The sequence below is a fragment of the Nomascus leucogenys genome, chromosome 25 (assembly GCF_006542625.1).
Source record: "Nomascus leucogenys isolate Asia chromosome 25, Asia_NLE_v1, whole genome shotgun sequence".
Taxonomy (NCBI): domain Eukaryota; kingdom Metazoa; phylum Chordata; class Mammalia; order Primates; family Hylobatidae; genus Nomascus; species Nomascus leucogenys.
This window is the reverse complement of record NC_044405.1, coordinates 27,347,385-27,362,071: the sequence shown is the minus strand read 5'-3', so window position 1 is coordinate 27,362,071 and position 14,687 is coordinate 27,347,385. Positions and strand designations below refer to the sequence as shown.

The 14,687-nt window shown below is 51.3% G+C and overlaps 1 protein-coding gene across 4 annotated transcripts in view; it reads right to left on the bottom strand.

The window, feature by feature from the left end:
* Positions 1-3,980: 3,980 nt before the first annotated feature.
* ABCG1 (ATP binding cassette subfamily G member 1) overlaps positions 3,981-14,687 on the bottom strand; it is an 81,344-nt gene continuing 70,637 nt past the window's right edge. For 3 of the 4 annotated variants that reach the window (XM_030806077.1, XM_030806080.1, XM_030806081.1), the window contains exons 14-15: positions 13,631-13,749; positions 3,981-12,150 (exon numbers count right to left, since the gene is read on the bottom strand). In XM_030806077.1, the coding sequence (XP_030661937.1) occupies positions 11,922-12,150; positions 13,631-13,749 (348 nt within the window). In that variant the 3' untranslated portion in view covers positions 3,981-11,921. The remainder of the gene's footprint in view (positions 12,151-13,630; positions 13,750-14,687) is intronic. The other variant, XM_030806078.1, reaches the window with a different exon arrangement.

Genomic DNA, 14,687 nt, shown 5'->3' with positions numbered 1-14,687 from the left:
GAGGACAGTTCTTCGTGCCTGAGACTTTCCGCGGTTGTGCTTTATTTCTGCTGCGTCGTGGGAGAGAGTGGGAGGGTGTCAGGGGAGGGTCTGCCCAGGCCTCAAGGGCAGGAAAAGATTCCCTAAGGAGCTGCAGTGCATGCGAGGATATTCTGAATCCAGACTGGCACCCACGTCACAGGAAAGCCTAGGAACACCGTAAGTGCCACTTCCTCCGGAAAGCAGAAACAATACATTTCAAGTAGAAGTTTTCAAAAATCACAAGTCTTTCTTGGTGAAGACAGCAAGCCAATCAAACCATCTTCCAAAGAGCTCCTTTATTTCACAACCGCTCTCGCTATGGTTCGATACTCGTACTATTCCTGGGTTTTGTTTATTTGTACAGTAAATGTTATGAACAAACTGGCACTTTTTTGTATTTGCTAATTAAGTTTAAACATCTGTGACACATTGGGTGGCCTTCTTTTCTCTTTTTTTTGAAAAATGGATGCAGCTATAGGAATGAATGAGCTGGTGGCAGCAGGGATTCCATCTCACGTCCTCATGAAGCCTTATCCACCTCTGGACCTGAGTGTGGTTCTCTCTCCATCGCACTGTCCTGGGACACGGCAGCTCTCCACTCCCACCAAGACGTTTTTAGATGCACAAAGGCCAGTGAGCACTGCCTGGCTGGGCCTCCTGTGAGCGCTGCCTGGCTGGGCCTCCTGTGAGCGCTGCCTGGCTGGGCCTCCTGTGCTGCTCCCACTGCTGGGGTTCTCTTAGGGCCGGATCCACCATTCCACTGCAGTGCAGTCACAGCGGTGGGGTTCTTGCTCTGAGCTATCTCTTCCCTTTTGAAAAGAGACAACTGCTCCTTTAAAACAGCAGCCTTTGTTTTTGAACTTGCACTCGGGGCCTGGTCCCTAGAGCTCACAACATCCCTAGAAGGGAGGTAGTATTGCCCTTGTCTTACAGATATGGAAAAAGACTTTCTTGAAGTAGCTTGTCCAAAAGCCCCTACTGAGAGGGGACACTGTCAAGATGTCCTGGTCTCTGAATCTCAAGCCCTGGGTGTCCCATCCAATGCCCCGAAGCATCAGCTGCCAGCCCTGGGAGTGAAACTATCTCAGGCCTCAGAGCAGACGCCAAGTGTGGCCTCCCTGCTCTGGAGCTCTGCTACTGAGAGCTGCTCTGGCCTGGACATCCTCCTGGGCGGGGCTCTGTGTCCCTCTCCCTCACAGACCATGTCCAGCCTTTGAGGGCTGGAGGGATGGAAAGGTTGGTCCCAGGCCCTGGCCTCAGCCTCAGGCCACCCCGCCACCAGCTGGATGACCAGCTCCGTTTTCCTCCTACCCCACCTGGTGCCCTCTCCCTGGGGACAGGGCTCTGCTGCCTCCTTGCCTCACTCATGGGCACCCCCCACCTACATTTCCAAAGAATTTCTTGACTTGCCCCACCCCGCCGTTCCCGGCATTGCCTTCTGCAGTCACTGCAGACACCTCCTGCACTGTGGTCCCCCCGGCCCAGACTCCTTCCCGCTGTGCCCCTGAGAGGGAGGGCTCCCCCAGAACCTGAGCCAGGTGGGACTCCTCCTTCACCCACCACAGAGCTGCTCCCTGTCTCCAGCCCGAGCCTGTGCCTTCCTCAGACAGGACAATGCTTCATGCACATTCTAGAAGCTTCACCATTGAATCCTGCTGCCCGTATGGGCTGGATCGAGGTTGCTTCCATCAAATGAAACAGCATCAGATGCAGAGCTCTGCTGGCAACAACCGGCAGGACAGAGAATCCCCATAATCCAGCTGTGCAGGGCAGACCCCAGTGAGGAAAGGAAAGGGGCTGAGGAGGGCTGGGGTCCTGGAATGAGCTGGACTGGACCCCCGTCCTTCTCTGTCTCCGGTGTCCTGCCTCCGACCGTCTCTGCCTCTCCCTCCCTTCGGCTTCGGTTGCTTTGGGGACCTTGGAAGCTCCCTACCTTCCTCTCGAGCCCCAGGCATGGTCGCGGGGGCTCTCAGAACCCCGGGTAGGCTTCATGCTATGAGAAAGAGCGCAACGCCCCTGACAGCACCCACCTGGGGGCTGTGACATTCTCATAAGAGATCACAGACACCAATGGGGGAGCAAGACCCAAAGCAGCCCACCCACCCCGCAGCCCGACGCAGAACGGAAACCTGGTCCAAACCACAAAGTGACCAACCAGCGCCCTCTACTGACTGCTGGAGTCACTGCGGCTCGCCACCAATCACAGCTGTGCCCTGCCACTTCTAGATACAAATTAAGATACTCAGCCCCAGAATGACCCTGGGCTTCCTGTTGGTGAGGAGGATCTGGGCCCCAGGACACATGATCTAAGCCAAGGGTTCCCAGTGGAGGCTGCTGCCACGGGGATGTTCGAGAATCTGCGGGCGTGTTTATGAATCATATGAAAGGAGGCGTTGAGTGGACACAGGCCAGACATGGCAGGACTCTGTGATGTCCCCAGGTGTCCTGAACAGACCACCGCCTCCACCTGATGGACGTCCTAGCGTCCTGTTGGACACTCATGGCTGCAAACCTATTCATGACGATTGAAGCCCAGAGACTCCTTCTGTGTTACATTTTAACACAGTTGTTTTGGTTGTTGTTTGTTGTTTCAAATGGCTTGAACATACCTGAATTCTCCAGGAGTGTACGTCATGTAAATCAAGAAAACACTGCATTTGTTTGGTTTGCAGCGTTAGCCGAGTCGTTCATTTCAAGCATGTCAGTGCCAGGACTGCCTGTGTTCGTGGGTGGCCCACCCAGGGGGATTCAAGCCCTGGACTCCTTCATCCCGTCCTCTGGTGTAGACATGGGGAACACAGTGCACTGAATAGGAGTGTACTGAACATTACTCTCCTTTTATTTCTTGTATTTTCATAAGGCCTCATGCATATTTAATTTCCAGCACTGGGCATCAGTTGACAACAGTTGTCCAGAGCCCAAGTGGCCTCAACGCCACCTGCTGGGCCTTCCCACCTCCTGGTCTGGGCACATCTGAAACCGACATCCGTCAGTGGCTCACGGTGAATTGAGTGGGGCAAGGACTGGGGAGGAAGAGCCTCCAGCAGGCTGATGGGGAGTCCCCAAAGCAGAGTGCCCCTCGAGGGACCCTGTGTCTGGTGAGAATGCCCTGGTTGGGAGCAGCCTCAGGGAAGTTGGCCTGGCGTGGATGTCATGCTGGACGCGGGGCTGTCGGTGACCTGGGTCCCCTCAGCAGGTCGTCTATGAGGGACAGCTGAGTGGTAGGCGCATCTCCAGTGGCCAAGAACCCTCCCTGCTCACTAGATTTTTGCTCTGAGGCCCTGCAGGGCCCTGGGCTGTGACACAGCTGTGGAGGCTGGAAATTCTCCCCTCAGTCCTCCTTCTTGGGGGCTCAAGGGGCACCGTCATGTATTGGAAAGAGTTAAAGAGCCCTGGGGCTTCAAAGTTCCTATCAGCAAAATGGGACAATTGCAGTGGCTGTATCAGAGGGTTGCCGATGGCTGCAGAAGCAAGGTGCAGGCTGAGAAAGCTCCTGTGTGGTCTCAAATCCTAAATGCCTCTCCCTGAGGAAGGGAGAGCCATGGAGTGGCCAGGAGCCCTGGCTGGATGGCCAGGGTCTCACTTCTGCGTGCACCACCAACCAGCTCTGCGGCTTTGGCAAGTTGTGTAATATCCCTGAGCCTCGGTGTTTTTAACCTGAAAAGTGGGGCCAGTTGCGGCTCTCCAGCTCTGATGACGACGGTTTGATGAGATCGCACGTGGAAAGGTAGGGTACTGTGCCACCACGTGGTGTTCCATGGAGTCTGGAGCTACACGCATCCTTACCATCACTCTTATTTGTCTTCTTCACTGGAATCCATCATGACACTGAAGAGAGAACTGCTCCATTGACAGCAAGGGCGGGTAGGGGGAAAATACTAGATGCTCTACCAGACCTGACTCCCCCAGCAGGTCTGAGAGCTGGGGCTGTTGAAAGCAAAAGGAAAGAGAAGCAGAAATCTGAAAATAATGATGCTTTATTTGATTGACATCACATCATCATAAATGGCATCTAATTTCAGAAAACGAAGTTCAAGTCTGCAAAAAATGCATGTACAAATCTAAGGAGATAGGTCTACAGAAATAGACGCGTGGCTCTGTGGTCTGTAAGGTGGAGTCAGGAACCTCACATCCCCAGGTTCAATGTTCCAGTGGCATGAGACAACCAAGGAAACAGACACCCCAAAGAGCCGATGTTATTTTTGAATTTATATATATGTATATACATGTACATATGTAAATATGTTGCCTTCATCTGTAACAGTGCAAACCTCTCACAGCGTGCAAAGCAACAGTGTTTCCTACAGTCAAGTAACTAAATCAGTGAAAAGTTATCCACACAGCATTATAAAAACATTATATAATTACATAGCAGATATACAGATATATGTACGCGTTTGCACGCTGATTAGAGTTACTTGCATTGACTTTTGCTTTAGAATAACAAAGGAAAATCTTTAAATAGTTCTTCATCAAATAAAAGGTAACAATTTGTAACAGATTCAACTATGAACAGGTATTGCATCAATATGTCTACAAAAGAAAAACACAAATATATAAAAACAAAGGCAAAGGGGTCAGCTACACATATTAACTTACCAGACATACATGTTCTATTGAAAAACTGATCCCCATTCACACCCTCCAGGTGGGAGGATAAGACTATAAAAATGGGAAGTCCCCAGTGTGTGGGTGTGGTGGTCTATTTTATTAGCAATTTGGATCATAGGATGTTTTGCTACTGTTTTTAGTTGGCCAATGACATAATAGTGAGATACTGATTATTAAGCTTGGGAAGCTGGTAGGTCATGGAAAAGAGACCCCAAGATACACAATGACAGACATGTAAAAATGCAAAGGTGTAAAAATGAAATCACTGCCATGGTTACTACTATATTTTCAGATAAACCAAATTGTGGTACCATTCAGATTAGGTGACGTTCAGAGATCTCCAGGAGTCCATGGATATGGGGTTGTCAACCCTAAACCCACGTACTTCAAAATTTCCTAACCTTCCCCTTCAAAGCCAGATGCATTTCAACCCGCAGGAGGGGGCCCATTAGGGCCCCCCTGAGAGGCACGATTGTTTGGGTAACTTCCCCAGAGACGGACATGTCTGCTGCTGCCTCAGCTGCAGCACTCTCATTGGGCAAGCTGTTTTCTAGAAGCTCGTAGGCAGGTGCAGTGAGCAGTGAAGAGTCAAATTAATGCTGAGCGCCGGCACTCAGAGCTTCAGAAGCATCCTTAAAGGGAGATTTGTCTGGGGGACTAGAAGACTGGCCCCCACACAGGCCACCAGGGAGGGTCCTGCCTCACTGCTCGGGGGCTCGCCAGCCAGGCCTCAGCATCTCTGCCCCACTCACCAGCCCTCATGTTAATGGACCACATGGGTCAGAGGTAACAGCAGGTGGCTTACACATTTCCAGGGATCTGATCTCGTAACCTCAGGGACCATAAAATAAAAAGCATTTCTTACTGTGTGCAGTATCAGGCCCACGTTTAAAGTCATGTGCAAAGTTTAGGCCAAAGGCACTCAAAGTGATCAGCCAGATTCTCTCGTATGTTTGTTCAGTGCAGACACACAGACGATGGCGGCGTGCTATTGAGAGAAAACAGCTGAAGGTAATAATTTTGAGTTTTGCTGCTTTTTGGGTATGTGGCTTGAGCTCATGCCTTTCCCGAGATCTCGGGAGCTAGAAGACTGTCCCCAAAACCATGAACCCCAGTGAAATAAACACATATGTGCCCGTGGCTGTGTCCTCAACCTGGACCTGAAAGGCAGGTGGCCATGGGGGTGGCCTTCTGGAAAAGGGGAGGGGCTTGGGCAAGCTTAGCCCACAGCTGCAGAGAAGCCCCTCAGGGCTGGCTCTGCCAGCGGGTCCAGCACGCCCTCAAAATGCAGAGCCCTCATCCAGCCGGCAGCCCCTGCCTGTGTTTGCGAAGAATCAAGGTGCTTTTGTGCTTCTGTTCCTTTCTCTTCAGCTTTACAATGGCCATTCTACATGGAAAAGCCCCCAAACGGTGCCTCTATAAACAGTAACCCCTTGCCAGGCTGGAATGTGGTAGCCAGTGGCATGGACAATTTTCTCCTTTTGATGCCACGAGACTGTTTCTGAGAACAGGGAAGCCTCAGTGTCCTGACCCCAGCCTCTGCTCACATGTGTGTCATTCACATAAACCCCAAGCAAAGCAGGGTTCCTGGGTGGGCCTCGGGCACACTGGGGCAGGCCACACGTGTCTGTGTGAGAGGTGATTCCGGTTGGCCTGTTCAGAGATAAAACATAAAAAACTGGGCTAAGGCTGAACCCTTCTGTTTCCTCAAATATGGAAAAAGCAAATGGGCAGGATGTAGGATAGCTATTAGGAACTTTAGGCCAGCACAGCAGAAGGATGTGCGTGTGTGCCTGTGCCCACATTTCCTTCCTGCCCAGGACACGTGGATTTTAAGGACAGCCTTAATGGAGCTTGTAAGTGAAAATTAGACTGTGCCATGGGGGTGCAGGGTCTCTTACTTCTTCCCTGCTTCTGGTCCCAGGGAGGCTCCCCAAAAAGCTCAGCCCCACACGTGGACATCAGAAGCCCGTATCTTTGCAGGGGGCGATGATTTTGGAGGAATCTCCCTGACGGGACAGCCCAGGCACAGTGGCTCAGAAAGGATCGTGACTTTAACGTTACTGGGACCCAGGGCGGCCAGGCAGTCCAGAGAGGCTGGGCTTACCGAGGCGAGGGGGAAGCATAGTGTGCGTCGTGAGCTTGCGTGCACGCCTGGGGCAGCCTCCGATTGTGCCTGCCCGCCATAGGAGGAGTGCAGGGGCCACTGCAGGTGGATTCTGTGACCTCACCCAGCCTGGCTCTCTGCTCTGTGTCCCAGAGGTGGGAGGGAAGCTGGATTTGAAAGCCCGGTTCTAAGCCGCTGCTGTCCCGGAAAGTCCTCACTCTGAGGGTCACTGCCTGGCCGGAGCTCGGGGAACCACGGGCTAATGCAGCACATAACACCGAGCAACTGCTAGGCCCTGCTCACCTCAACTTTGGGATCAAAACCTCGAGAGGGGCTGCTTTCCCCACTAGCAGCTGCCTCTACAGAGCTGAGCCTGGGAGATGGGTTTCCAGCAAAGCAGAGTAAGGAAGAAGCTACGTCGCCCTGCCCCAGCTACTGCCCCAGAGCCCGGGTTGAGGGAGTCCCTGCAAGGGTGGAGAGGACCAAAGGGAAGGTGTGGCCCAGTGCCCTCCTGCTAGCCCTGCCGCGAGCCTCCTCCAGGCAGATTTCGAGGTCATGGCCAACGCCACGAGGCAGGAGGACATGGGTGAGGATTCTGGGAGAACAGAAAACACAAAACTTTAAGACAATTCAACATAATACATGAGCATCATCGAGAAAGGGCTCATCTACAGCCACGTCTTGGACCAGAACATGAGTGACAAATCAGTGCTCTTCCCAGAGGGACAACAAACGCATTCTAGACGCAGCCTAAGAATCCATCGACTTAGGAGAATGCAAAGCCAATCACTTGAAGCATCTGATGCTGAACACAGGTAAAAAGTTTTATATAAAATATTTTATTAGAGTCTTTATTCCTTAAAAGTATCTAACTTTATACACTCTGCACCTCCCCCGCCTGCCCAGTTGGGTTGTTTTGTCTAACGTTCATTGCGTTCTCATTCGGCTGGCATTTGACTAAAGCCTTAATGGGTTTTGACTATACTTTTCCCATCTGCACCACAGACCTGGAATGAGAGAGGTTTTTCTTTTCTTCTTGCTGTAAAGGCTGATTGAGGATTCAGAAGCTGGTATTCTATGGAGATGAGGGAAATATCATAGAATAATACTATCAGACACACGCCTGGAGCCAAGTCTGCACACCTGCATGTATGTGTGTGTCCACGTGCATGTGTGTGCATGTATGTGTGTCCATGTGTGTGTGTGCATGTATGTGTGTGCGTGTGCTTGCATGTATGTGTGTGCATGTGTGCACATGTGCTTGTGTGTAGGTAGACACATACACACCATACACACACACACACACCAGCCCCTCTAGAGCCTGAGCTAGTCCACAGGACTGTTGCAATAGGAGGAGCAGGCAAGGGCAGAGGACAGCCCCTCTCCATGGAGAGGTACCTGTCACGAGCACTCTGATGCAAGGCCACTGAAGGGCGTTAGGCCTGGGTTGCCCTCTCATCTCAGCCATCTGTTTGGTGACAGAAGGAATCACTGAATGAACAGCCACTAAGCTAGTATTGCACTTTATGCCTTACAAAGCATCTCAGATACATTCATACGCCATGAACAGGAGGCAGTAAATAAAACAGGGACTTCAGGGTCCAACTGGGCTGGAATCCCAACTCTGCTCCTTCCTCGTTCTGGGGCCCTGGGATGTCATGGAGCCTCTCCTCGCCTCCGTGTTCCACATCTGCACCATGAGCACGGCTAAGCCAAGTGGCCACGCGGTTCCCTCCCACCACACTGGAGGGCAAGCCCATGTTGGAGTCCCCTCCCCCTCACCCCCAGGGCCTGGGACAGCACCAGGCGAGAGGGGTGGGTCAGTAAGGGTTTGAGGAGTGGGCAGGGGACAGGGGGTTCCGAGGACATCCAGCCTAGTGCCTGGAAACAGCCACGAGGAAAGGTGCTCGGTGCACCAGAGTCGTGCCTTCTCTTCCCACTGCAACAACCAAGCCCGGTTTCTGCCCCATGGGTGTGGTCTGTCCCTGATGTCAGGCTGGGGGAATAACTTTTTATGGGTTTCTAAGATGAGTTTTCACCTCAAAGCTCCATGTACCATTTCCTGGTCCTGAAGGCGCCTCCCCCAGGTGATGTAATCCAATTCTAGCACCGACTGCATAAAACTTTGCACAGTTACTCCCCTTCCTGGGGACAGCTTCCCACTTCACCCACACAGGGAGTTTTGGAGAATTCAATCTCCAGTGGATATTCAGCCAGAGGAGAAGAAAGAGAGGCACAAAATGCTCTGGATGAGCATAAAGGCAAAAGGCCCCAGCAGTTTCACTGAAACCTCCATTTTCACCTCTACTAACCACTGGGGCGGCTGCCAATCCTTTATCCAAGGTTTAATCCTTTCTTCTAATGGAAGAAACTCAATCAGAGACAAAAGGAATATCTGGGTCAATGCATTCAGAAATTACTGAAACAAATTAGATTTGGGGAGTTGGTCTGGGTTGAACGTCCAACATGTGAAAGATAGCACATTGCCGTGTGCCTCTTAACCACAGCTAGTTAGAAAAGTAAACCAGTGAGTTGCTTGATGTTATCTTAGGTCATTGGAATAAGGCATTTTACCAAACTACCTTAACACAAAAAGCAGCGGGGAAATATCTGGGAAGGTAAACAATGGCATTTGAGCCAATGCTGCCAAAGGTTACGAGGAAAATGCCCAACCAGGGACCCTTGCTGAACCTGGAAGAGGGAGGCCGGCTGCGCCCAGGACAGATGCATCCTCTCCTCCCTTGGCAGTAGGCTTTCCTCCAGTCTACAGGGGAGGGCTGAGCAAAGCCATCCTGGGGCGTCGACTGCAGAATCCTCACCTACTCCACTTCACCCTTCAAAAAATAAACCCATGTGATCTCACGTATCCATTCCCTTCTTGCAGCCTAACAGCCCTCACGGTTCCTAAGCTCCTCCCCCTTAGAAGTACCCCCATCAAACTCCTACGAGAGTCATTCCATCAGAGGGCTTAGGTGCTCTCCGAAACCAGATTTAAAATCTAGAGGCATCTCACTGTTTCCTCCTGAAATTGATGAGGCACAGCAAACGAGACCAAGCTGCTTCTGGGGCAGGGCTGTGGGCCCCATGCAGTGCAGTTCCTGGCAGACACACCCCTATTAGGGCCACGAAACCACACCACTAATCCACAAGGGGAAAGGCTCACCTGGAGGGAATGGACATTTTCAACACTGACCTCACTCGATGTAGTTCTGAGCCATGAGCAAGGACTTTTGCCTTTTTCCAATTCTGCATTTCACCAGGCTATTCCTAGGTAGGTCTTCCCTATGTGTAATGTCTTACAAGAAGATCTGTTTTGAAATTAAATGAGGACTTTTTATAAAGGCTAAGTTTGATTCTGGTTAAAAACTTAATCTGGAAGGCAATGCCATATTTGTATAGAACAAGCACACTTAAAATTACACTTTAATATCTATCTCAATTGTGTTTACTATAAAAGGTCTAGCAGTAAAAAAGGAATCTCTAAGAATTAGCAAACTAAATCCATGTGTAAATAAAATTCAGACCCTTTTCATTCTTTCGAAGTGGGAAATAAGAGCTTCAGGGACATCACCAAGGAATCCCACCACCTTTGAGCTGGCATGGCCCTGGGCATGATGTACTGTAACTATTTACAGATGAGGAAAAATGTAGCTCAGAAAGGTTCACTGATTTGCCCACAAAAACACAGCCTTTCCATCGGAAGCCCTGATTCTAGGAGAATGATATTCTAGAAGGAGTAAACAATGGCATTTTCCTAAAGATGGACTTCTTTGGCCAGAATCACCCTCTCTGCATGTAGTCAAACTGCCTCTGAGAGCTGACAAACTCACAGGCAGCCTTGTTATGAATTCAAAGGCCACTTGACCTCCAGATAGGCACCTGTTCCTGCCCTAGCGGGATTTGACTTATGTGATTCAGTCATAGGAAAGAAGTGGTTTCCAATATGCAAAGTTTACACAGGCCTAACACTGAGGGGGGTGATGTGGCTGTGAGGTCACAAAACCCAGAGATGAAATCTCCCACCACTCGAAATGTGTTGTTTGATCAAGTTTCAAATGCCTCCACATGCTGACATCTACTGACTTCGTCCTAAGCCCTTGGATGCTGATGCCATCTCGTTGGCCTCCTCCCCTCTTGCACAGTTAGCCCATCTTTCACTGCTGGCCGCTCCTGCAGAGCCAACCCTCAGAGGTCGTGCCTGAATTTCCCTCAGCCCTGTTCTTCCAGGTTCACTGGAGGCAGCTGAGGTGATATAGGAGGAAAGGGAAGCTGTTTGTTTGTTTAAATCAACCTAGGCAAAACTAAGGTAGTCAGAAAGTTAGGAAGAAACAAACAATATATTTTGCTTAAAATAAGAAGCACGTGGAAAATGAAAGACTTTGAAAGAGTTGGCCAATGTCGTCTTACAATTTTTTGTATAGCTTTTAAAAATTTCTGCATGGCTCAGTGGAGATGGCGCCCACGTCTTCCCTCCACCTGGAACCTGCCTTCAGTCTTTCACAAGGGCTGTCTATGTATGAGGCCAGCTAGGTGACTCGGTGAAACCCCTCGCCTCTCTAAGCAAAGTACGTGATTTACCCTGAATCGTTCTTCAGCAAGTACTAAAAAGGTACAGTTTCTTAAAATGAATGCGGTTGATCGACTTTTGGCTTGCAAAAATGACTTCTCATTGGAAAAGAGACACACCTTAGAAAGATGAAACTGTGAAAAACAACAGTCATAAAATGGAATCGCTCCGTGCTCGGACTCTCTGCCCCGAGACATCTGCCTGCGCAGCCATCAGCTGAGAGCTGCTTGCAGTTCCCCATCCAGGACCCACGGTGCCTGGTGCTAAGGAGCGACTGGCCTGAGGAAGCCTCTCATCACCAGCTGTGTTGCAGTTTTAAATTCTGCCCCAGTTGTGGTATTTAAAATTCTGTATGTAAAAAAAAAAAAAAAAAAAAAAAAAAACCACCAACCTGCCTACATCTTCCTAGTTAAAGCTAGAAAGGGGAATGGAGAGAAGATTCAACCCAGCTGGGTGGAGCGGCTGAGCACCAGACACCCACAAACCCAACACGGTTCTAGGGGTTGGATCAGAAGAGTCTCTGTGTCGTCGGGCGGGCACAGGCTTGCCTCCTCGATTCTAGACGTACCCTCGGCCACAGCGTCTAATCTTCCTGTTTCCTGGCATTCAGGTGTTTTACCTCTCTGCCCGGATTTTGTACCTGAGGACAAAATAGGCAATGAGGCGGAGGGAGATGAAGAAAATCCCGAGTACGATGAAGTCCAGGTACAGCTTGGCATTTTCCACGTCCAGCTCCCGCAGGATGGCCTCTGACTTCTGGAAGTGGCACGTCTCGTCGATGTCACAGTGCAGATCTTCCCGGTCTAAGCCGTAGATGGAGAGGATGACCCCTTCGAACCCATACCTAGGAGGAAAGGCCGGGCATGAGGGAGGACGCTCTCCCAGCCAACCACGCCGTTGGCTGAAGGTCAGTGCTGTTCACCCTCCCTGCGATTCCCAGCTTGGCTGTCCTCCCTTCCCAAAGGGCCGCCCTCCCCAGAACACTTCCTCACCGCCCACCACCTTCTTAAGACAAACACGTGCAACAGCTCCACTACGTTTTTCTTCCAATTTTGTTTCCTCCAGAGCCCCCAGCGAGAAAACAAGTTGAATGAGCGGTACATATTCATTCCCTGGTGAAATGCACTGAGAAGTCTTTTGTTCACTTCAGAGGTTACATGCTTTCTAACGGTTGGAGGGAATCGTGGGCCGGCCAACTTGCAAGGACTGGAGAGCATTTATATGAAACATTCCTGCCCCCTCTCTCCCTCTGCTCCAGCCCTGCCCTGTCAGAACAAAAGCACTCATTTTGAGAAGAAAGACGTCGGTTTCTGATTTCGTGGTGGTGCAGCACACACAGATTGTCGAAACTCTGCACAAGTGCTTCGTCTTCTTGAACAATACACCTGAGTCTGAACTGACATTCTAGAAAAGAAGAGCTTGTTCCCAGCTTTGGATCTTAGTGTCACATGGAACTTCTGCAGCTTGGAAAATGGGCGCTGCCTCTGGTGGGGCCAGCGTGCCAACACCCCACTCCACAGAGAGCACGAAACCTTGTAGCTAAGGATCCAAGGCACTGGGCATTCTCGTTCCAAGATATTAGGATGTTTAAAAAGATGTTTAAAAATGACTTGTTTCCCACTAGATTTCTTTTCTTTTTTTTTTTTTTTTTTTTGAGACGGAGTCTTGCTCTGTCACCTAGGCTGGAGTACAGTGGCACGATCTCAGCTCACTGCAATCTCTGCCTCCCAGGTTCAAAGGATCCTCCCGCCCTCCCGCCTCAGCCTCCGGAGTAGCTAGAATTACAGTCACGCGCCACCAAGCCCACCTAATTGTTTTGTGCTTTTATTGGAGACGGGGTTTCGCCATGTTGGCCAGGCTGGTCTCGAACTCCTGACCTCAAGTGATCTGCCTGCCTCGGCCTCCGAAAGTGCTGGGATTACAGACATGAGCCACCACACCCAGCCTCCACCAGATTTCTTATAAAGGTTTTACAATCAGCACTTGTTAGAAGCACTGTTCACTTCGGGGAGGGAGAACGTTCCTAAAAGATGGAAGCGCTTCCACCGAAGGCAGCTCTCGGCAATGCCCAGAACACTTTGGCCTGCCATGGCTCTCCGGGTGTGAAGCGCTGGTTTGTGTGGCCTCCTGGTTTAGTGTGGGTGTGTTGGTGAGGGTAGGAGGAGGTGGAACTAGCCGGAAGATGGAAGGCATGGATCCTCGGATGTGTGATCTGCACTTGGCCAGCTGCCCAGAGTGGCTTTTGTGAGCCCCTCACGCTGCTGGAGACGGTTCTTTCCCCGTCACCCTCGGTCCCCACGCCACGCGTGCCCTGCGCCCGCTACCTGACATAGGAGATGTAGGACATCCACTGTAGGTACGTGGGGATGGTGTCGAAGCTGACGAAGAACCCCGAGAACAGGAGCACCGGGATGGCCGTCACCGGACCCACGAAGGTGGCCACCTGGAGTTGGGGGCACACAGGACAGATGTAGCAGAACCTGCAGCCTGGCCTCCTGCAGAGGAGGCTCGCCCGCCCCAGCTTCCCCCGGGCAGGGCAGGGCACCTTCTGGGCAGGGTAATGAGGGTGCTTAATGGGGCAGAAGGTGCAGCGTTTCCGAGGTGTGAGGTCACCATCTCTGAGGATGGTGTGCTGTGACGTGGCAGCCCCAGAGCCTCCTGCAGCCCAGGATGAGCTGGGACCCAGTGGATGTCCCCAGGCCAGAGAGGTGGGGACACACCCTCCTCAACAGACTGCTGTCTGCTCCTCCACAGCTGTCTCTGGGGGGGTTAAGTGCCTGGCCCGTGGCAGGTGTGTGACAGGCACCCCTTCGGTCGGGGCCCAGGGGAAGGACTGCAGCCTCCACAGGCGGGATGCGCGCCTGCCTGTCAGCACCTCCGGGAGAGCAGCCCAGAGACGGAACCAACCACCGCGACTCAGGGTTCACGGTGAGCACAGGTCCAGCCGGGGCACTGTGAGTGTGTCGGGGGTAGGATGGTGTGTGGAGTGTGTGTGTGTAGTGTGTGTGGTGTGTGTGGTGTCTGCAGTGTGTGGTGTGTGACGTGGAGTGTGTGGTGTGTGGTGTGGTGTGTAGTGTGTGATGTTTCTAGTGTGTAGTCTGTGTGTGCAGAGTGGTGTGTGTGCATAGCATGTAGTGTGTAGTGTGTGTTTGTGTGTAGGGTGTGGTATGTGGTATGTACTGTGTGGTGTGTGTATGTAGTATTTGTGTGTAGTGTGTAGTGTGGTGTGTCTGCAGTGTGTAGTGTGGTGTATGTGTAGTGTGTGGTGTGTGTGTAGTGTGTGGGGTGTGTGTGTGGTGTGTAGTGTGTAGTGTGGTATGTAGTGTGTAGTGTGGTGTGTGTGTAGTGTGTGGTGTGTAGTGTGGTGTGTGTATAGTGTGT